The 23,056-nt window shown below is 38.6% G+C and overlaps 1 protein-coding gene across 1 annotated transcript in view; it reads right to left on the bottom strand.

Moving 5' to 3' along the window:
• WIF1 (Wnt inhibitory factor 1) overlaps positions 1-23,056 on the bottom strand; it is an 84,056-nt gene that overhangs the window by 14,133 nt on the left and 46,867 nt on the right. Inside the window, exons 3-6 of the mRNA XM_081588863.1 lie at positions 15,597-15,705; positions 6,060-6,200; positions 4,784-4,879; positions 1,324-1,419 (exon numbers count right to left, since the gene is read on the bottom strand). Of these exons, the coding sequence (XP_081444989.1) occupies positions 1,324-1,419; positions 4,784-4,879; positions 6,060-6,200; positions 15,597-15,705 (442 nt within the window). The remainder of the gene's footprint in view (positions 1-1,323; positions 1,420-4,783; positions 4,880-6,059; positions 6,201-15,596; positions 15,706-23,056) is intronic.

Genomic DNA, 23,056 nt, shown 5'->3' with positions numbered 1-23,056 from the left:
GGTGGCTCAGTGGTAAAGAACCCGGTTGCAATGCAGGAGATGTGAGTCAGTCCCTGGGTTGGGAAGATCCCCTGGAGGAGGAAATGGCAACCCACTCCAGTATTCTTGCCTGGAGAAGCTCATGGACAGAGGAAGGAGCCTGGCGGGCTACAGTCCATGGGGTTGCAGAATAGTCGGACACAACTGAGCAACTAAACAACAACAACAACAACTCACACAATTAGCATTTTTGACAAAAGGATAATTTCATTAAATACATACACTTTAAGGATGTTAATTTTTTTCCATCGCACACTTTACGGATGTTAATTTTTTTCCATAAAAGATATGAACCAGGCAAAGTAGATGGGTGTCTTGCAAGAGTATGAATCACGCCATTCTACTCCAGAGCCATGTTTGAATCTACTGTCTGAGAGTAAAATCTGGCTATGCTGCTACTTCATAGGAAGGAGGGACCTGAGCTCTCAGGGATGTGATCTGTGAGCAGAGAATTAAACGGGTGATCAGTGAACTTCTAGGTCAGGCAATTTGGAAGAGATGGTTTTATTTCAGTCTTTTAAGCTCACCCATAAAACTGATTTGGGACATACGAAAACAGCAATGGGCCAGGAGTAACTAACTCTTCATGAAACTTCATGCTCCCCTCCCATAAAGGGAGACAGCTGTCCAACCAAGAATGACATTTCTCCTGCTTGCATCCAGATAGGTCATGAGGCTAATTCCTATCCATGGAATGCGTGTTGAAAGTTTTGTGGGTCACTTTTGGGCTTTTTTTGTTTTTTTAAGCAGTGCCTATTCCAATCTTTCTCTGTTTATTGGCTGGAACCAGAGAGTTCCAAAGCTCTCAGCAGGATCATAGATGGAAGGTACCTGGGCCCCCAAGTCATTGTATGGAGAACTGCCCTGCCCGCTGACCAGGTTCCTGCACTGGAGCATTCTGTGAGTGAATGTAAACTTGTACTGTGTTAAGCTACACTAAAATTTACGGTTAATGTTAAAGCAACCAGCAAAGTGATACACCCTATTTATAAAGCTGTTATGAAGAGTGATGATATAGTAAATATACTTCTTTTAATTGAAACATATCTATTACCATATGTAAAATAGATAGCTAGTGGGAAGTTGCTGTATAACACAGGGAGCTCAAACAAGTGCTCTATGATGACCTAGAGGGGTGGGAAGGAGGTTCAAGGGGGAGAGGACAAATGTGTACTTATGGCTGATTCACCTTGTTGTACAGCAGAAACCAACACAACATTATAAAGCAATTATCCTCTAGTTTAAAAAAAAAAAAGTAAAAGAACTTTGTTCTTGGGAAGTTACCTTTATCACAATTGACTCCATAAAATCCAGGTGGACAGATGCAGAAACCGGGAGTAACACAAAGCCCGCCATTCATGCATCGCGGTGAACAAAGGACTAACGGGGAGAGAGAATTCTAATTAAGGCCAACAGGGTTTTACAAACGGGACCATTTTGGAAATGTCGATAATATAACATGTCTACATTTTCAAGCTTTGTGGTTGACTCTAAAGTGGTTGCTCTGTGGAGATAGAAGTTTGCTATATTAAAATTATTTTTGTGCAGTAAATAAGGTTATTTTTTTAACCAACTACATAGAAGAGAATTTTGGAATTGTTCCATTTGAATGGTAATTAAAATTTGCCCAGAATCATTATTTTAAGGAAGATGTGGTCTTTTTAAGGAATATCTTTTTCTGCCTTATTTCCTCAATCTTTCAATTTCAATCTATCTTCTGTAAATATCTTTTTCTGCCTTATTTCCTCAATCTTTCAATTTCAAAATCAGTCCAGATGGAGCTCAGAACAAGATGGTGGAATAGAAGGACCTTGAGCTCACCTCCTCTCATGAGAACACCAAAATCACAACTGCTAAACAATCATTGATTAAAAAAAAGACTGGAACCTACCAAAAAAGATATTCTACATCCAAAGACATAAAGAAGGAACCACAACAAGACAGTAGGAGGGGCACACTCTCTACACAATCAAATCCCATATCCCCTGGGTGGGTGACCTGCAAACTGAGAACAGTTGCAGAAGTACTCCCACAGAAGTGAGAGTTCTAAGTCCCACATCAGGCTCCCCAGTCTGGGGGTCTGGCATCAGCAGGAGGCTAGACTTGAGTGCAGGAGCTCCACTGGACTGCGGGAAGCAGAGACTCCACTCTTGGAGGTCATACCAAGGTCTTGTATGCCAAGACATAGACTGGCCATACCAAGACCCAGGGCAAAAGTAGTGACTTTATAGGAGCCTGGGCTAGACCTACCTAGTCTTGGAGGGTCTTCAGGAAAGGAAGGGGGAAGCTGTGGCTCACTCTGGGGACAAGGACACTGGTCAGAAGATTCAGGGGATTTTCACTGGCATGAGCTCTCTTGGAGGCCAGGCCAATATTTTGACACCAAGACCTGAACCCACCCAACAGCCTATAGGCTCCAGTGCTTGTACACCTCGGGCCAACAATAAACAGGGTAGGAACACAGCCTACTCATCAGCAGACAGGCTGCCTAAAGACTTCGTGAGCCCACAGCCACCTCTTCTTGTTCAGTCGCTATGTCGTGTCTGACTCTTTGCGACTCCATGGACTGCAGCACAGCAGGCTTCCCTGTCCTTCACGACTGTTTAAACTCATGTCCATGTGTCAATGATGCCATCCAACCATCTCATCCTCTGTCACCCCCTTCTTCTCTTGCCCTCAATCTTTCCCAGCATCAGCCACCACTAGAGACACCCCTTGATATGGTCCTCCCCACCAGAGGGCCAAGACCCAGCTTCACTCACAAGGCCCCTCCCAACAGGAAGCCTACACAAGCCTCTAGACCAGCCTCGCTCATTGAGGGGCAGATACCAGATGCAAGAAAATCACAATCTCTCAGTCTGAGGACCTAGCCCACCCACAACAGGCCAGATCCTACCCTGGGACCAACTAGGCCGCAGTCCTGCAACTAGCAGGCCAACACAAGCTTTGGGACACCATGGAAACAATCCCATTTACCATCACATCAAAAAGAATAAAATACCTAAGAAGAAACCTATCTGAGAAGACAAAAGATCTATGCTCCAAAAAACTGTAAGACACTGATAAAAAAAAAAATTGAAGACGATACAATCAGATGGAAAGATATACCATCTTCTCAGATTGGAAGAATCAATATTGTTAAAATGACCATACTACCCAAGGCAGTCTACAAATTCAATGTAATCCCTATCAAATTACAAATGGCATTTTTCATAGAACTAGAACAAAAATTTTTTAATTTGTATGGAAACACAAAAGACCCCTGAACAGCCAAAAAAATCTTGAGAGAGAAAAACAGAGCTGGAGGAATTAGACTCCCTGACTTCAGATTATACTACAAGGCTACAATCATCAAAATAGTATGGCACTTACACAAAACCAGACACAGAGATCAAAGGAACAGGCTAGAAAGTCCAGAAATAAACCTATGCATATCTGTGGTCAATTCATCTATGACTAAGGAGGCAAGTCTATGCAACAGAGAAAAGTCGATCTCTTCAATAAGTGGTGCTGAGAAAAGTGGACAGCTCCATGTAAAAGATGAAATTAGAACACTGTCTAACAATGGATGGACTTAGAGATTATCATACTAAGTGAAGTAAGGAAGGGAAAGACAAATATCATATGGCACGGCTTATCATGTGGAATCTAAAAACATGATACAAATGAACTTATATGCAAAGAAGAAACAGACCTATAGACATAGAGAGCAAACTTATGGTTACCAAAGGGGAAAGGAGGCCCAGAGAGGGATAAATTTGGAGTTTGGAATTTATATATTTATACCACTATGTATAGAACAGATAATCAACAAGGACCTACTGTAGCTTGGAAAACTATACTTAGTATTTTGTTATAACACATAAGGGAAAAGAACCTGAAAAAATAGATATATATGTATGAATAACTGAATCATTTTGCTGTACACTTGAAGCTAACAACATTGTAAGTCAAATACTTCAATCCAAAAAATAAAGAAAAAAATAAATGCAAACAAGAAAAATTCTTATTTTTTTGAAGATGAAAAATATTTTGCTTATTCTTGTTAAATAAGCTCAGTATATGTGAGCTTGTGGTTTATATACCTTTGTGGTTAAGAGCTGGACACAACTGAAAGACTAAGCATGCATCCAGTCATGTGATTAATAAACATTTTCATGTTCATCTCTTTTTTTCGTATAACTTTCTTAGTAGTAATTTCACTGAAACAGGTATATTTACTACACAAATGATTTTCATAGTAATTTCACTGAAACAGGTATATTTACTACACAAATGATTTTCATCCTCCCTTTTTTGCCTAGAGCACCTTCATAACTCAGGTGTAGACTTAATTGTGACTCAAGCTACTTTTAATTGGAGTAGATAGTTTCAAATCGGTCACAATACTCTTTTTAAAACCAATTTTAGTGGAGGGAAAAAAATTCAAAACTTTTGTAAGATTATGCCAAAGTAGAGTGTATATAATAGTGAACCCGGGTGGCGGGATGGAGGAGAGTAAAAGAAATGGAGACATAGTGCCAGTTTTCTGCGCCTGTCACCACATATTGGATTTAACAGAAAACCACTCCTAGAAGAAACACTTTCCAATAGCTTTCCTGTGGCTTTTTAAGACTGCATGAATGCATACAACGTGACCAGAAAGATAATTTCAGGGGATGTGCTAAAAATATATGTGGGGCTCCTGTGTGACACCCGTTTCTTTAAGGAGTAAGCCAGGGAGCTGGCTGTCCATGTTCTTTACCTTTCTCACAGTGAGGGCCGTAGAATCCATCAGGACATTCGCAGACCCGTCTTTCATTACAAAAGCCTCCATTTCGGCATCCTCCTGGGCACTCAGCTTCACCAAAGAGAAACAAGCTTTATATAGACACTTTTCAAAACATATTGAGTGAATTACAGGGAGCATGAAGAGGTTAGCGGTCACATTTTCCCCAGCACACCGATTGTAATTTATTGAATACCAATATTTCCACTTCATTCTCTCTACATCACTTGTACTTTCCTAAGTTTTCAGGAAAGTAAGACTTTGCTTCTCTCAATCCTACTTTCTACAGTAAGGGGCTCGTGGAAGAAGGCAAAGCAAGCTTTATGTTCTTCCTTCATCTCACCTATCAATTTGCTGCTGCTGCTGCTGCTAAGTCGCTTCAGTCGTGTCCGACTCTGTGCGACCCCATAGACGGCAGCCCACCAGGCTACACCATCCCTGGGATCCTCCAGGCAAGAATACTGGAGTGGGTTGCCATTTCCTTCTCCAGTGCATGAAAGGGAAAAGTGAAAGTGAAGTCGCTCAATCGTATCCGACTCTTAGCAACCCCATGGACTGTAGCCCACCAGGCTCCTCCGTCCATGGGATTCTCCAGGCAAGAGTACTGGAGTGGGGTGCCATTGCCTTCTCCATCAATTTACTGCACTGGACCTTAAATTCACACTGAGACAGAATGATGGATATTGCCCTCCGTATTCATTTTCAGAGGGGGTAGTGACCTTTTGGTACATCTCTAGGGCACTGAAAGCCTCCAGAGCCAAAATTCTGTGCTGGAAGAGCTTATATCAGAATAGGGAAGGGGACAGGCCTTCCCTTTCCCTGGTTACCCGGGCTGTGATGGGAGGTGACTTTGCCTGGCAGAGATCGCTGGTGAGATGGCAGCGACCTGTTTTCCATGAGAGTCAGAAGGATCAAGCGTTTGGCAGCAGGTATGGGTAGTGGTAGTTGCTGGTGATGACTGGTGACCTTGCTATGAGGTTGAGGACTCCCAAAAACTATACTGGAAGAGGGGGAGAAAGAGGTGGAAGACAGAGCATTTTGAAGGGTACTAGAGTCCCTAAAATTGTAAGTGGGGTCCAAGGAGGGCAAGTCTATCTTAGTACTATTACTGGACCCTGCACTTACCAGCCCCTCCTCCCACTGGTGTGGTTATAATTATACAAAATAATTAGCTAGATAGCTAGCTACAATTTTTTGTCCAAATCACACCTGGAAGTTTTATGTCTTCTCTAGAATTACCATCACTGATTACCTTGTTGACATGTTTTAAAGAAGATGGCATTTTGAGGTGTCTGCAGGATGGTGTTGCCTTCAGAATTCATGACAATCACATTCACTTCAAATGCTGCCACTCCATCTTGTTTGCCAAGACATGGGAAACCAACTTGAACAACTAAAGAGAAAGGAAGTATGGAGAAACAGTTTATCTAGTTGATTCCAATTTTATAGACACCTCAGTAAGAGAGCAAAGAACAAAACAAAAATGTTCACATTCCGTTATTTGACATTCTTGTATCTCCACTAAAGTAAGGGCTATATTTTGATTATCTGGGCATTCTCCCCAGCACATGTACATCATGCTAGGTAGAGAAAGAATTAATGACCCTCATTAATTTGTACCCTACTAATATAAAACTGAGGCTATTTGGTTCATAGTCTGAACTTGTACCATCTTGAAAAAACGGTGGTAAAATTTTCTCTGAAAAGTAAAGGTGCAAATAGGTAGCATAGATTAATCAATTAATTAGGAAAAGAAACTTTGTGAGCATCTTTACCAGCCTCCATATAATTCAAAAAGAGCTAAAAATCAACATTCCAGAATCCATTAAATAAAGCTCTATAAGCAACACCCCACTCGTTTATTTTTACTCTCTATGCTTGAAAGTGACAAAATATCTCCTTTGGAAATACACCACAACTCAGACTAGACCCTAGTCATTGGACCGAGTTAATGAAGTTAGTATTTCCTCAGGCTATTTGTCAATATTAAGAGGTGTTCATATCTCAGGGATTTAGAAGAGAGTTTGCTGTGGTGAAATAATCTCACAATAGACTTATATCTAATGGCTTAGGTTCCTAAATAGGAGCTACTTCTTTTCAGTGAGACCAACGATCACTTGGGGTGTTTAGGTGTGACTCAGCAGGGAGTGGGAACTAATGGCGTTGCTGTACAGAGGAGGCGAGGGAGCCACCAACTGTGAAGTGCCCACAAATCATTAGGTAGAAACTGGCTCAGGCCATTGGCTGAGAGGCTGACTACATAATATTTCTGAAATCCACAGGATTATCATCACATATCCACTGGGGAAAACTGATCTAGCTGATCCACTAGATTCCAGTTCTTCCTTACGAATAGAATAAATACTACTAAGAGACATACATATGAAATTCTGTTTCATTTTGTTTCTGTATGGCAGGTTATGGTTATTGCCGAGCTTGGGAAAATCATACCATGCCAAAAAAAATTCTTTCCCTTAAGAGTTTTTATAAACCTTCTCCCTAGGTTTATCAGAAGAATTGAGCTAGAAACTGATCTTCTCTTTTCCGTAAGGCACTACACACCAGCTGGTCATAAAATCTTCTTAAAATGTTTGGCAACCGAAAATCTACTCTCAAGGCTTTGGCATTGTCAGTGTTCATTACTGTGCCCTTCTCCAAATAACGTGAATTTCTTTCCTGAATCTTGAGATCTGACCATTGCAAATAATCAATTAAATGGTGGGGGAGAAAAAAAAAAAAAACAGTTTAACAGAACTAAACAGAGAGGAAAAACCAAAATTGTTTCTGAAGTTCCAAAGTGAAATTGTCCCCATTGAAAACCTTGGTTGAATGAAATCTTACATATGAAAATGTAAGTTTACAAAACACTAAAATCCATTGTAGGGATTTCCATTTCAAAAGGAGGTGAAGGAGCTGACAGGTAATTTCTTTCAGTTGTTAACTCTACAATGCGTTTTCACTTTGTTCAGATATAAAGTGTTTTTCTCATGACTCTTGCACAGATTGGTAGGCCAATAATTGCGCTGAGGCATAAAAACATGAAAGAACCTAAAAGACAGAACTTTCAGAATCTTCCTTACCACATCTTTCAGGTTTATCTTTTTATTGGACCTTACTGAGCCTCTACTTTGTAGCCCACCTAATTCTCTTCATGGCACTTCAGAGTTTTTTTAGCTTTCAAAATCTTGGTATGGAAGAGAAGATCCTTGTATGCAAACTCATCTTCATTTCTGTTTATCAGCATTGTTAAGTTGCGAAACATATGTTAGATATCAAATATCAAAACATGTCTTACAATATGTATGAGAAATTCAGTTAAGAATAATTACTAGTTTGTCCATATTTCCAGATGTGCTAAAAGCAAACCATTTACAAATCTGTCTAAGTTATGACTACATGTTCATATGCTCCTGTCATCAGGGGGTCTTCTAGACAATTTGGAATGTTCTCATGTAAAAGTGTGATTAGTTAACATAGCCTCTAAGTTCAATGTAGGTACCAAGATGCACAGAGTTCCCAGGCCCTAAACAATATGAGTGAGTGTCAGTCACTTAGTTGTATCCAACTCTTTGCCATCACATGGACTATAGCCCACCAGGCTCCTCTGTCCATGGAATTCTCCAGGCAAAAATACTGGAGTGGGTAGCCATTCTCTTCTGCAGGGGACCTTCCTGACCCAGGGATAGAACCCAGGTCTCCTGCATTGCAGACAGATTCTTTACCGTCTGAGCCACAATAGTCCCACCTAAACAATATGGTTCTGAGCAATCTCAGGGAAGAAAAATGAGGATATAAAGTCCAACAGAAAGAAAACATGCCATAAGTAACTTCTTTAGAGTTTTCAAGATGAATTTTGCCCTTTAAATGGATAAATACAAATTTGAGTCAAAATACAAACAGTTCCCAGGTGGCACTAGTGGTATAGAATCTGCCTGCCAATGCAGGAGAAGCAAGAGACTCAGGTTCGATCCCTGGGTCAGGAAGATCCCCTGGAGTAGGAAATGGCAGAGTTGGACACAACTGAGCACACACAAACAGTTCATCCATTCAGTAAATACTTACTGATGTTACCATGTGACACCGTTCTAAGCAGGGGGGTTGCTTTAGCAAACAAGATAAAAATCCCAGGCTTTTGCAGCACTGAGGTCTCAATGATTTATTTTGGAGATATTTTGTGACAGTTAAATATTTTAATCATTTAAAACATCTAGAAAAATAAAGCAAACATTGACACATCTTTAAAGCTACAGACCAGTTAGAATTCAAAGTAGCTGCGATGTTTGAGTCTGCAACTATTGGATCCTTTGGGCCTCAACTTTTATAACCTAAGTTCAATTTGCCTGTATTTTAACTTCATAAGAGATGTATAAATGTCTTCTGAGCATATTGTCTAATGCTTGAAACAGGATCAGGTAGAGAATTGCACTTGCTGTGATCCATTGATTTGGATGGATCACGTGGTTTAGTTAAACTTCTCAGGCCTCAGTCTCCTCCTTTAGCCATAAGACCAATAGTAATACTACTAAAGTAGTTAACAAAAATTTTTTTTTGGTGTGGAAAGACCTGTAATTTGAAAGGTTAAAACTGTAATGTTACTGTTCACCATCAAACATGTCTTTCATCTTAAAAAGTCATTACAAAAACTCACACATATAGCATAGTTCTGCAAAATTATGCCAAATGCAAATAGAGGAAAATAAAGTCTTTTATCTTTTTGAATAGGAAAACCTGAGGCAATCTTGGCAGAAAACTAAAGATGTGACACCTTCATCTTCTGAGTAAATCAATAGAAAAGAATTATTTTACCAATCTAAAATTATGCTCAATGAACATTAACATAATATGAAGTATTTTCTATCTTCATCATTTAAAGATCTAATAAACTCTAGGTTTAAAATTGTGCTTATTTTACTAATATATTTGTAATTTCAACCTGACAAATTCAACTTCCAGTGAAAAATGAACACATGAAAAATCCTCTCACCCTAGGTAAAAATATTTTCCCATATATAGTCACCTCTTTTGATATAGGAAGCATGTAAACATAACTGTTATGTTAACCTCAGTACAGAATGATTTGAAAGGAACTAGGAAATAAAGTTCAGAAGTTAGGAGGTACATAGTTTATGCTGCTGCTGCTGCTGCTAAGTCGCTTCAGTCGTGTCCGACTCTGTGTGACCCCATAGACGGCAGCCCACCAGGCTCCCCTGTCCCTGGGATTCTCCAGGCAAGAATACTGGAGTGGGTTGCCATTTCCTTCTCCAGTGCATGAAAGTGAAAAGTGAAAGTAAAGTCGTTCAGTCGTGTCCGACTCCTAGCGACCCCATGGACTGCAGCCTACCAGGCTCTTCCGTCCATGGGATTTTCCAGGTGAGAGTACTGGAGTGGGGTGCCATTGCCTTCTCACATAGTTTATGAGTTTCAATAAATTCACTTTTAAAGTAAAAGTAGAAATTAATGAAAGATGTATAAATTGCACTAATTACACTTGCCCACTTTTCAGTTTTGAAATGTGAAATAGAAATTTTATTCCTTTTCTGCAAATTCTACTTGTCCTGTTTCCTGTTTATAAATTTTATCTGTATGACCATTCCGGTAATAAGAATTATAATTGAACACCTTTTTAAACATATTTCAAAGAATTTTGCTCAGAAAACAAAACCTGACTTTAGTTAGCTTCATTTTCAGTGACTTGTAGATAACCTGTACTCAACTCAAAATAGATTTCTTTCAGTTCCCAAACGTGTGGTGCATGTCCACAGTACGTGACTCTGCACACCCATCCTGTTGCCTGGAATGTTCTTTCTCCTTTTTTCTGTCCAGTGTTCTGCCGCTCACCTCTCAAGACCCAAAATAAACAGCACTCATTCTCTGTAGGTTTCCCTAACACCCTCCCGATGACATCATTTCACATATACCTCTGTATACAATTGCATTATAATCTAATGATTATGATTCTGCATCCTTTGCTAGGCTTCCCAGCTGGCTCAGTGGTAAAGAATCCACCTGCCAATGCATGAGATGCAGGTTTGATCCCTAGATCAGGAAGATCTCCTGAAGAAGGAAATGGCAACCCACTCCAGAATTCTTGCCTGGGAAATCCCATGGACAGAGAAGCCTGGTGGGCTACAGTCCATGGGGTCACAAAAGAGTCAGACACGACTGAGCCTCTAAACAACAACAAACAACAAATCCTTTGCTAACAATGTGATTTTTAAAGGGAAGGACGATATGATATGTGTTTTTATAACCTCAGCACCTAATACATTGTCACAAACTAGGCACTGACAGTAACAAAGATATACCTTATGGGAGACACATCCATATACCTTTATACACACAGACACACACTTGCACAAATACATGTACACACCTGCACACATACACAGAAGGAGACAGAAATACCCCTTAGGCAGTGGGAGACAGAGTAAATATGAACAATGTGCACTCAGAAAAAACACACACATAAAGACCTCAAAGGTAGAAACAGCACTCTATTTCCAAGGAATAACAGAAACGTGAAAGTTACCATGTGCTTTTGCAGCAATAAGCTGCAAAAATAAGCTGAGTAGAGAGTCACTTTTACTGAAAGCTAGATGGAAATGAGGCCAGATGTTGTGAATTCCAGTGCCATCTAGGTTGTATAATCGAGACCAGGGTAAATTACAACAACTCAGAAAAACTCAAGTAGATTGAACATAACTCACATGGCATTCAAGTACACACTGATGTGCCACCAACTGGACATAAACTAACTCTTCTTTAGACGTAAAGAACAAACTTATTCAGGTTAAATAGCTCTTCTACACTGAGACCGGCACAGTGCTCACACAGCCTCAGCCTTGGTCATGCAAGCCACTGCCTCCCAGCAAAGGAAGAAATGAGAAAAGCAGGCTAGGCCAGAGCTCATCCTCAATATCTCATGATTATATGCTGCTCCATGAATATAAATCATTCAACACAAGTAGTCATCCATGCTCCACGCTGTGCTGACAGCCATTCATTCTCCCAGCAATACTTACTGAGCATCTACTCTGGGCTTCACTTTCTGCTCAGAACGGGGGTCACTGAGAAGAAGATGGTCCTCCCAGCATTAACACCTATGTGACAGTTCCTATGCACTGGATTCCTGATGGTCTTGGTTGAGAAACATTCCTGCCTCCTTGGTTTCATGGGATGACAGAGACAGAGTGTTCCAACAGGCCAAGCCTTGGCTTGATGGAAAATGTTTTTTGTTATCCAACTCAGGCATTTTACTGAACCACCCTGCAGTTTGTATTTCCTGTTTTTGTTCCCTTCTGACGCCAGAGGCAGGCACTTCCTAATGGTTAAAGATCAAGAGTTTTCTATTTCATGCAATGCTTAGGCACATAGGAGTCTGTCGGAGAAAAGAACACCTTAGCAGCTTGAGGATATTAAATAGACCAGCGGAGTAAAGAATGCTACCTGGATGCTTAGGAGCAAGACACACTGATTTGATTACTTTTTAATAATTCAAGTTACCCTCATTGCTCAGGCTGGGCGTACTGAGCTTAATGAGGCAATGAATAACTGCCCTGCAATGGACTAAAATTCCCATAAACTTCCTGCACCTGCATTTCTGCAAACAAATCTTACATCTGCTTCCAAAAACCTATGTAGTAGGAGGGGAGGTTATCTGTGTAAAGTGTATGTGTGTGTACATGCATACACATGCATGAGTCACCTCATCCCAGAAGGTTTGTTCTTTTTAGTCTCACCTTGTCTAACGCATCATCCACTTTCCCCTCTACATTTGATTTATAAAGATTTTAAATTATTAGTAAATGATGTTTTCTCTAAACATAACCGATTGAAATATATTGTATATTCAAAACCTTACAGTTTCAACATCCCAAGAAGTATATTTTCAGTAAGCTTTTTTTTTTCCACCAGACACAAAAAATTAATAAAGCTGGGAAGATTTTGGAGACAAGCATTTGATTAGAAATCCAAAGATACAAGATTAATTTTAAGTTGAACAGGTGTCACTGTGCAATTAATTTAATTAATGCATTTTCAAAGAGTTAAATGAGTTTGCAGTTCTTTAATAACAGAAACAGGTGAAGGAAAAATTTAAAAATATAAAATGGAAATTGAGAGACATGATGTATATTTATCTTATTCCTGACTACTTCTTAAAAGAGTAAAAGATATCAAGAAAAATTTTATAGAAGATTATCTTTGACCAAAAAAGAACATATCAATTGACATGGCATAAAACTGAGTAATGTCCTGTTCTAAGAATTTGTTGGTCATATTCTAAGAACTTTCTTGTCTCCATGATGCAGCAATATGCAATAGTACAAGCACGATCATCTGAGCAGAATTGGGGTGTTCCTGTATTTGGAAAGGGATATTCACATCCTTGGAGCTATAAACCTCAGGTGAGTGTATCTCCGGAACCCAAGGCCTTTTCCTTCATGGGAGCTTCCATCTCGATGGGAAGCAAATCCTTTGAGAGGGCTGGGAGTCATAGCAGCAGCATTGGGATGACCCACGAGAAACTCAGATTCACTCTTCCTGTCTATACTCACATGGGCACCTATGCCAGAAAATTAGAAAAACTCTGTGCTTATTTACTCCCCAACTCTTACAGTGCTGGGATATGTCAATACAGATACATTTGGAAGTAGTAGATAATCACAACCTGAAAATGGACTCTGTAAGGGTGCCTGATTTCCTGTTTCATCAATTCAAATGAGCTCCATAGGGAGGAAATCATAGACAAAATGAAAGGGCAACCTATGGACTAGGAGACAATATTCACAAATGATGTGACTGACAAGGGGTTAATCTCCAAAATATGCAAACGGTTCATACAGCTCAATATCAAAATAATGAACAACCCCCCAATCAGAAAATGGGCAGTAGATCCAAACAGATATTTTTCCAAAGAAGAGATACAGACAGCCAACAGGCACGTGAAAAGATGCTCAGTATCACTAATTATTAGAGAAATGCAAATCAAAACTAAAATGACATACCACCTCACATTGGTCAGAATGGCCATCATTAAAAAGTCTACAAATAATGAATGCTATCCATCACAAATGAAAAGATAGTTTTGACCACACAGGATTTTAAACTCTCCTCAAAAAAAATAAAACGTAAATGATAAGTTGAAAAAAATTACAATCAACAAATACTTTACAGTGAGCTTTGCAAATTAATGAAAAGAACCACAAAAAATGAGCACAACACACAAACATTTTACATTGTCTAACAGATACAAGAAAATAGTCTGCTACTTCAATAGGCATTTAAAAATTCAAATCAAAAGAACATTGAGAAACCACTTTTCACTTTTTTAAGCCAGCTAAACAGCTAACATGATTAATAACCCATGTTGATGAGACTGCAATAATATCAGGCTGTCTGCCACACTGCTAGCCAAGGTACCAATGGGTGCAACCTTTGCAGAAAGTAATTTGGGATTTTGGCAATTTGTTCTAAGAGCCTTTAAAAAAGTTCAAGTTCATATCTTTTGACACAATAATTTTACCTTTAAGAAACTATTTTAACAAAATAATGAGATAAACTTTAAGATTCTGCTACACACATTAATCCAACAAGTGTTTTCTGAATGCCCGTTCTGTGCAGGGCCTTGTATTGACAGTCGCGGTGTATTGACCATCTATTACTTTAAAAAAGAATGGTTACTGTGATATTTTTAGTATGCAAACCCTAAAAACAATCTAAGTAACATACAATAAGGGAACATAAATTATGCTATGTTCATAAAATAGAATATTATAAGTACATTAAGAACAACTTTTGGAAAAATCTGCAATGACATGGGAAAATGCTTATGTTAAAATGTTAAAAGCCAGAAAAACATTATCTAAAAACAATATATAATACTACTACAATTATGTAAAAAAAAATAGACTCAAAGCAGAAGGAAATATTGGAACATGTTAACATAAGAGATCTCTGTATTTTTCTAAAAGTCATAAAACCTGGGCTCTAGTTTCAGCTCCGCCACTTACTACTAATATAAGACTTTGGGAAAGTCAGTTAAGCCTATTTTCTAATTTGTAAAATGGAGATGTAATTCAAACCTTGACTCTCTCCCAGATGTGAATTAGATAATGCATGAATTGGTGCTTTGTAAGCTGGCATCACCTACTCGTTGGACATGAGTTTGGATAAACTCCTGGAGTTGGTGATGGACAGGGAGGCCTGGTGTGCTGCGATTCATGGGGTCGCAAAGAATCGGACATGACTGAGTGACTGAACTGAACTGAACTGAAGCTGAAAAGTTCTAAATACCTAACTGCATACTGGACTTTCTAAGCAGAGAAGGATGATTAGATCTGAAAGACTGAACCCTTTTCTCCCACTTTTGCGTGTCTCTTCTCTACTTCGAATTCCTATTTAATATAATGTTCATTTAGGGGAAGTTTTTCTTGATTTATCCCATTCCCTCTCAATCACTTAGTTTGTATCTTTGCCACATTTATATGCATTACATTAATTAGCACTTGTTGGCCAAATATATTTCATACGGTGACTTTCTTTTTTTAAACTGGAATCATATATGAACTGAATTTTTAGGATATTCTAAAACTTCCATTTCTTCACGCCTATCCTAATCTTTCGTCCAAAGGAAATTGGGACATAACAATTGATTTGCCCTAAAATCAATAGCTCTCTTCAAGAAAACATCCTGTAATCTTTCTGATGGATTACATCTGGATCTAAAATAGTATTCCCACCACTATTATATTTTAAGCGTAAACCTTTTTCTGAGGCAAAGACCACCCACCTGATGCCTTGTGAGGCACTGTTCCCAGAAGAGGGACACTGACGGTTGGGTCTGCCATGATGCCTTTATCCAAGGAGCGCAGGGACAGGAATTCATAGAAGTATTCTGCCTACAACAAAAGGCATTGATAATCAATACCATGGAAACCACAGAGAGTGGGAAGGCACTTCTCAATTCATCATCCCTCTTATGGAATACTGACATTTTTCACCATAGGAATTCTGGAACACACAACACCTAAAATATTGTGTAGGCGTAACTCTCTCTTCTGGGTTTTAGAACTCTAGAATTAGACTGCTTGGAGAGAAGTGATTCTTTCAAAACATTAGCACATATCCAAGATACTTACAAGGTAGCCTTTTAGCTTAAAAGGATTGAGAAAAATGCTCTGAAGGAAATAGGTGATGTCAAAACAATCTTCAACTAGCCCTTATAAAATCCATCTGTTTCTTGGGTCATTCTTTAATTCTTTTCAAATTGTGAAGTGAGTTTTTTGATCAGAATTTGGAAAGACATAATAAATAAGTGACAATGAAAGCAGAAACCTACGTGCAAAAGAAGATACGAAAGTCCAAAATTTAATGATCTTGGTGTTAACATTTATTTTTCAGTATCATTCCCTTTGGAAGGTTTATATAACATCTCAATTTAATTATGGCGAGAAAAGTCTAAAAATGTAAAAACCACCTCTGCAATATGACAATGAGCCATAAAACTTTACATTGTAAACATTTTTCACTTTCCCACTGAGTCTAGTAGAGAAGATGATTCTTGTTACTTGAAGGCCACGAACTACTGAAAGTAGTAATGTATAATCTCACTGTAGAGCTTTAATGCTTAACTGATTCTCATCTGGGTTATTAAAAGGATGTGTAATGGAAACAATGTGTTCTTGCTTAGGAATAAAGAACAATCAATAAATCGCATAGATACCAAAATGAGAGTTAGGCAGACTAAGTGGTTCTGCAGTTATCTGCAGAGATATCCAGAATTTGGATCGGTTAGTTAAGCTGATTACATAAACATGGGCTAGGAAGAGGTTTAAAAAAAATACAGCCTTTCTTACATGCAGTATAAAAAATTTACATGCATTATAAAATTTATTTTCCAACATGGAAGATGTAAGAGATACATGGTAGACACTGACACAACTTTCTGCTCTAAGTCACAATATCAATGTATCCGGCATTAGGAACTTCATGAGTAAGATAATGTAAAAGGTTAATCTTAGAAGGTAATCTGTAGGGATACTGTCACACCTGTATCAAGCTGAAAAGCACTTCAAGGTTTTACCAGGTCAAAAGGAGCACCTTCATTAACCAAAACTCCACTGCAACTGTTTCTTTGACTTGTGGCAGTGGTTCCATAAGACCACTGTGAAGGGTATCCTGGGTGGGTAAAAATGTTGTGTGAATTTTACTAAATTCATTCATTAGGAGCTCCTTGAGGATAAAGAGTCATCAAAGAGTTAATTCCTACCCTGTTTAAGGGAAGGCAGAGAATTGCAAGAAGTCTGATGAAAGTATCATCAGGAAAGGTCGTTCAATTGAATGAATTCCTTTGAAAGCAAGAACATTAATTATGTCCCTTCAAGAAAACCAATGATTATTAAAAGTGGGCTACTTCTTAGATGGCATTTCATGAATTCAAGTGTTTTAAATTTCATGACTTCTACCAGCTGTACTTCCCTCTACACTTTATTAGATAATATTTATCATTTCACATTTTGTTCTAAAACATATCTTGGTTGGCATTATAAAGGATTTGGTGCTGTATGCCTTTATAATTAATAACTTTTGGTTATTTATATTACCAAGTACAGTAATAATAACTAGCAACAATAAAACATCAGTCATTCATGAACTGCATACTGTAAGCCAAGACTTACTCAAAATATTTGTATTTGTAGTACATTAACATTGGAAAAGGGCTGAGTGAACAGAGTGCAAATATGTTGAAAATAAAACAATTCAATTTTATTGAAAATAAAACAAAAGAAGCTATATTGCTTCAAATACCACGTTATCATTTGCTGCTCCATAATTATACCTTTGAGCTTTATCACATTATACATTAAATCTATGTTTATGTGGATGATATATTTTAAAATTGCATTTATAAAAACAAATATAATTTCAGCAAGTTTTAAAAATGATTTTTTGAGTTAATAAGAAAAAGGATGAAAGACGAGAGGTGAAGATTAAAAACAATGACTGCATAGGATTGATGGTAACTGATTTTTTGCCTTTTCTTTCTCTCCCAAATTTTCTACATGTGGTTCCATGCCTTTCATAGTGAAATAAATACACTTATTTAACAACAGACATAAATGATATACCCTGCATATACCCTGTGTGGCTGATGATAATCACCGGCTCTACTTGTATAAATCTCTGATCATAGACAAAATATTCTTCTTAGGCTTCTATTTAGTATGGCTGTGCTCAGGTAACAATGTATTCAAATCTCTTGTTCTTCTTCCTGAAACTGTGCTTCAAGAAAACAACACTCAGTATTGAAGCAGCTTCTAAATGTCTCTTTCAGAAGCTTTTGATGATATTCACCCAATGTGGGACAGAAAGAATTTCGCCCAGTCCAAAAATGTAACTTCATAGAACCTTTGGGTTTCCTGTTATTATCGTTTCATAACAAACAAACACGACCTTTGCCAGTTTCTTTTTCTTTTTTTTTAAATTATCATTTGGCATGCTTCAAGTCTTAGTTATGGCATGTGGGGTCTTCGTTGCATCCTGCAGAATCTTTCTTTGTGGCGTGCGGTCTCTCTTGTTGTGACGGGCAGGCTCAGTAGTTGCAGCATGTGCGATCTAGAACACACAGGCTCCGTAGTTGTGGCACACAGGCTTAGTTGCCCTGTGGTGTGTGGGACTTTAGTTCCCCGACCTGGGATTGAACCCGAGACCCCTGCATTGCAAGGCAGATTGTTAACCAGGAAACACCAGGAAAGCACCTCCTGTTGTTGTTTTTCAGTGTGATTGCCTAAGGTGGGTTGGGAAGCATGAATGTGCTATATATTCAGTCCCAGAGAGTTTATAATTAGCGTTGGCATGACCTCACTGCAGGATGTAGCTGGGTTTAATGAACTCATCTGGCCAACCAATACTCTGATCTTATCAATCACAAATTTCACAGCAGGGTGACTCTTTGATTTCTTTGAGAATCAGTAAACATCATGGCTTTTCTGCTACAATTCTAAGACTGTATCACAAAGCAGGAACTGGTCAAAACGGTTTCTCTTCGGATTTTATCAGCAAAAGGCAGTTGCCAGAGAAAACCATTTTTATTTGTTTGGCTTTCTTTTTAGAGATATTGATGCTCTAATCTCTAAAATAAACAATTTTCTTCATACATGGTCTATTTGTTTTTAAAAGAAGTTTGTTCATGTCCACTGCCTTCTTAAACACTCTAAGTTGAAAATCACTTAGAAATTGACCAATTCTTTGTCTGATAGTGGAACAGACTTCTCTCAAAGTTTCACTGTCATTATAAAGCAATCTATCCAAACCACTAATACCATATAAATGTTTTTACAAGTAAATTATCATCACCATGAGATAGAGATGAAATATATTCCTCATTTAAATTAAGGGCTTTAATACTTCCCTCGAAGCATAGAAAACAGTTGGTGAAATAAGTGATAGATTTATTAATGTTATAACTCCTAGATAGGACTTTCTGCTTTTACTTTATTTATAATATAATAAATATTCTTAGTCCCAAACTCTCTCCTGGAAAAACTTATTTGGGGGCAAGTAAAACCTAAATTCTATGCCAAAGGGAACAGAGAGCTAGCTTTAAAGTTTGGGAACAAGTCTTACAAATTTCAGATTTATTACTAAGATAAAAGGAGCTCAGAGTATGAACTGTAATAGGGAGGTGGCATGCTGGAGAGCATAAAACCTCTATTAGGAAAAAGTACATTTTGTTACACTAAGTGACACTAGTGGAAACTCAGGTAGAGGTAACTAGGGTGCTTATTTGGGAAACGCATGAAAAGATTGCCTTGTGAAAACAAAGAATGGGTCTATTCAGAAGAATAATTCACTTCTAAATTAAGTTGCTGAGAAATCTTGCTGGCCTGGTTTGCCACACAGTAAATTTTCTTTTCATAGACTAGTATAAAAGACACCCAAATATTATCAAGAAGGGAGTGCTGGAGCCCATTTAACTTGCTTCCAAGCAACCTGGATGAATACTCAAGTTGTTCCTCCCAGAAGAGATGAAGACATCATTTAAACAACAAATGGGACAACTCAGAAGGCCTTCACTCTGGCACTCTTTTTTGGGTAGACATAGAGAAAGGAAGCAGAGAATTGCATTCACCATTGGAGGGAATGGAGAGAATCCAGTATTTCTTTTCCACCTTTGAAGTTCTGAGTTTATGGTGTACACTTAATCTAATAAGCACAATAATTGCAGGAACCTCTGAGTTAAGAATCAAAGGTTCTTCATAAAACCATGGCTCTCAAACCCCTTTCAACTTCACGTATTATGATGTTGGCCTAAGCATTCATGGGAAAACACTAAAACAGCAAAGGCATCATATCTGTCCCCTCTAAAACTTCAAGTAATTCAAAAATACAGAATATAGTGCTGTAGAGTTTGAAATTTTACAAATAATTTTTGCTAAGTGTTTACTATACTCCAGTCACCGTTCATTTAATTCTCACAACAACCTACTACTATTATAACATACAAGTATGTTCCGATCAGCCAGGCCCTGAGCGTGAGAATTACTAAAGGAATATAAAATAGCTCCTACACAGTATGTGAAAGGCAAGAAGAAATCCACTAAAGTAAGAAAGGAAAGTAGCTCAATGTTGGAAGTTCCAAACAAAACGAATAAGCATGCCTAATGCTTAAAATAATCTGACGCCTGAATGTCTAGACCCCAAACTGCCAGATCTCACATTCTTCCTCAGCATTCTTCTTGTCACCTCTCTGCAAAATTTCATCCTTCAAATTCACAACTCGTTATCCTTGGATTCTGTAACAGTCTGCTGATTCCTCTCCCACATCTTGCTTTTCCTGCATTTCCTTACTAAGGCTATCAGCTCATAATCTCGGAAAAATCATTAGGATCCAAGCATCAGCTCTTCAATCTTTATATCCTGTTGTAAAACTCCTGCACTTTCACAGACTGAACTTTCTCCTCCTGAGCAACGAGACGAGACGCTTGGTGTGAATAGTTCACACCCCCTCATGGCTGTGCTTGTGCACAAAGAGCCCACTCGTCACCTTCCCAAGACAGCTTCCCCACCTGATTCCTTAGTTTCTGTTGACAGTTTATCATTTTTTCATGACAAAGGTACTGAACCTCAGAGTTGTCATTTCTTGCCTCTCCCGATAGCCAGACACCAAAATCTTATCCTTTGTCTCTCCATAATCTCTTTTGAGTCTGTTTCTTCCATTCCCACTGCTTCCATCTTAACTCAGACTTTATTTCCTCAAGGTGGCATTACTGTAAATTTCTGAAATATCCTTCCTCTCTGCCTCTTTAATGCCATAACATAAGCTAACATATCTAACTGAAACATCACTTTTTTAACATCACTTTTTTATTGAAGTATGATTTACAATATTGTGTTGTTTTCAGGTGTACCATATAGTGATTCAGTATTTTTGCAGATTATATTCCATAACAGGCTATTACAAGATAGTGAGTATAATTATGAGTGCTATCCAGTATATCTTTGTTGCTCATCTATTTTGTACATAGTAGTTTATATTTCTTAATCCTATACTCCTAATTTTTTCTTGGGGATGATCTTGATCCCTGTCTCCTGTACAATGTCACGAACCTCCGTCCATAGCTCATCAGGCACTCTATCAGATCTAGTACCTTGAATCTATTTGTCACTTCCACTGTATAATCATAAAGGATTTGATTTAGGTCATACCTGAATGGTCTAGTGGTTTTCCCCACTTTCTTCAATTTAAGTCTGAATTTGGCAATAAGGAGTTCATGATCTAACTATGCCAAAGCCTTTGACTGTGTGGATCACAATAAACTGTGGAAAATTCTGAGAGATAGGAATGCCAGACCACCTGACCTGCCTCTTGAGAAACCTGTATGCAGGTCAGGAAGCAACAGTTAGAACTGGACATGGAACAACAGACTGGTTCCAAATAGGAAAAGGGGTACGTAAAGGCTGTATATCGTCACCCTGCTTATTTAACTTATATGCAGAGTACATCATGAGAAATGCTGGGCTGGATGAAGCACAAGCTGGAATCAAGATTGTCGGGAGAAATATCAATAACCTCAGATATGCAGATGACACCACCCTTATGGCAGAAAGTGAAGAAGAACTAAAGAGCCTCTTGAGGAAAGTTAAAGAGGAGAGTGAAAAAGTTGGCTTAAAGCTCAACATTCAGAAAAGTAAGATCATGGCATCCAGTCCCATCACTTCATGGCAAATAGATGGGGAAACGGTGGAAACAGTGACAGACTTTATTTTTCTGGGCTCCAAAATCACTGCTGATGGTGATTGCAGCCATGAAATTAAGAGACACTTACTCCTTGGAAGGAAAGTTATGACCAACCTAGACAGCATATTAGAAAGCAGAGACATTACTTTGCCAACAAAGGTCCGTCTAGTCAAGGCTATGGTTTTTCCAGTAGTCATGTATGGATGTGAGAGTTGGACTATAAAGAAAGCTGAGCAATGAAGAATTGATACTTTTGAACTGTGGTGTTGGAGAAGACTCTTGAGAGTCCCTTGGACTGCAAGGAGATCCAACCAGTCCATCTTAAAGCAGATCAGTCCTGGATGTTCATTGGAAGGACTGATGTTGAAGCTGAAACTCCAATATTTTGGCCACCTGATGTGAAAAGCTGACTCATTTGAAAAGACCCTGATGTTGGGAAAGATTGAAGTCAGGAGGAGAAGGGGATGACAGAGGATGAGATGGTTGGATGGCATCACTGACTCAATGGACATGAGTTTGGGTAAACTCCGGGAGTTGGTGATGGACAGGGAGGCCTGGCGTGCTGCAGTTCATGGGGCTGCAAGGAGTCGGACACGACTGAGTGACTGAATTGAACTGGTACTCCTAATTTGCCTTTCCCTAATTCCCTCTGCCTTTTAGTAATCACAAGTTTGTTTTCTCTATCTGTGAGTCTGTTTCAGTTTTGGATATAAATTTTCCCTGATGGCTCAGATGGTAAAGAATCCACATACAATTCAGGAAACCCAAGTTTGATCCCTGGGTTGGGAAGATCCTCTGGAGAAGGGAATGGCAACCCACTCCAGTATTCTTGCCTGGAGAATTCCATGGACAGAGGAGTCTTGAGGGCTACAGTCCACGGGGTCACAAAGAGTAGATATGACCGAGTGACTAACAACACTTATTTGTATTATTTTTTCAGATTCCACATATAAGTGGTGTCATATAGCATTTTTCTTTTCTTCTCACTTACTTCACTAAGCATAATATTC

Source organism: Giraffa tippelskirchi, chromosome 4 (assembly GCF_054371585.1).
Source record: "Giraffa tippelskirchi isolate mGirTip1 chromosome 4, T2T-mGirTip1v1.2.pri, whole genome shotgun sequence".
Taxonomy (NCBI): domain Eukaryota; kingdom Metazoa; phylum Chordata; class Mammalia; order Artiodactyla; family Giraffidae; genus Giraffa; species Giraffa tippelskirchi.
The sequence above is the reverse complement of the archived record's forward strand: the minus strand, read 5'-3'. Positions and strand labels throughout refer to the sequence as shown.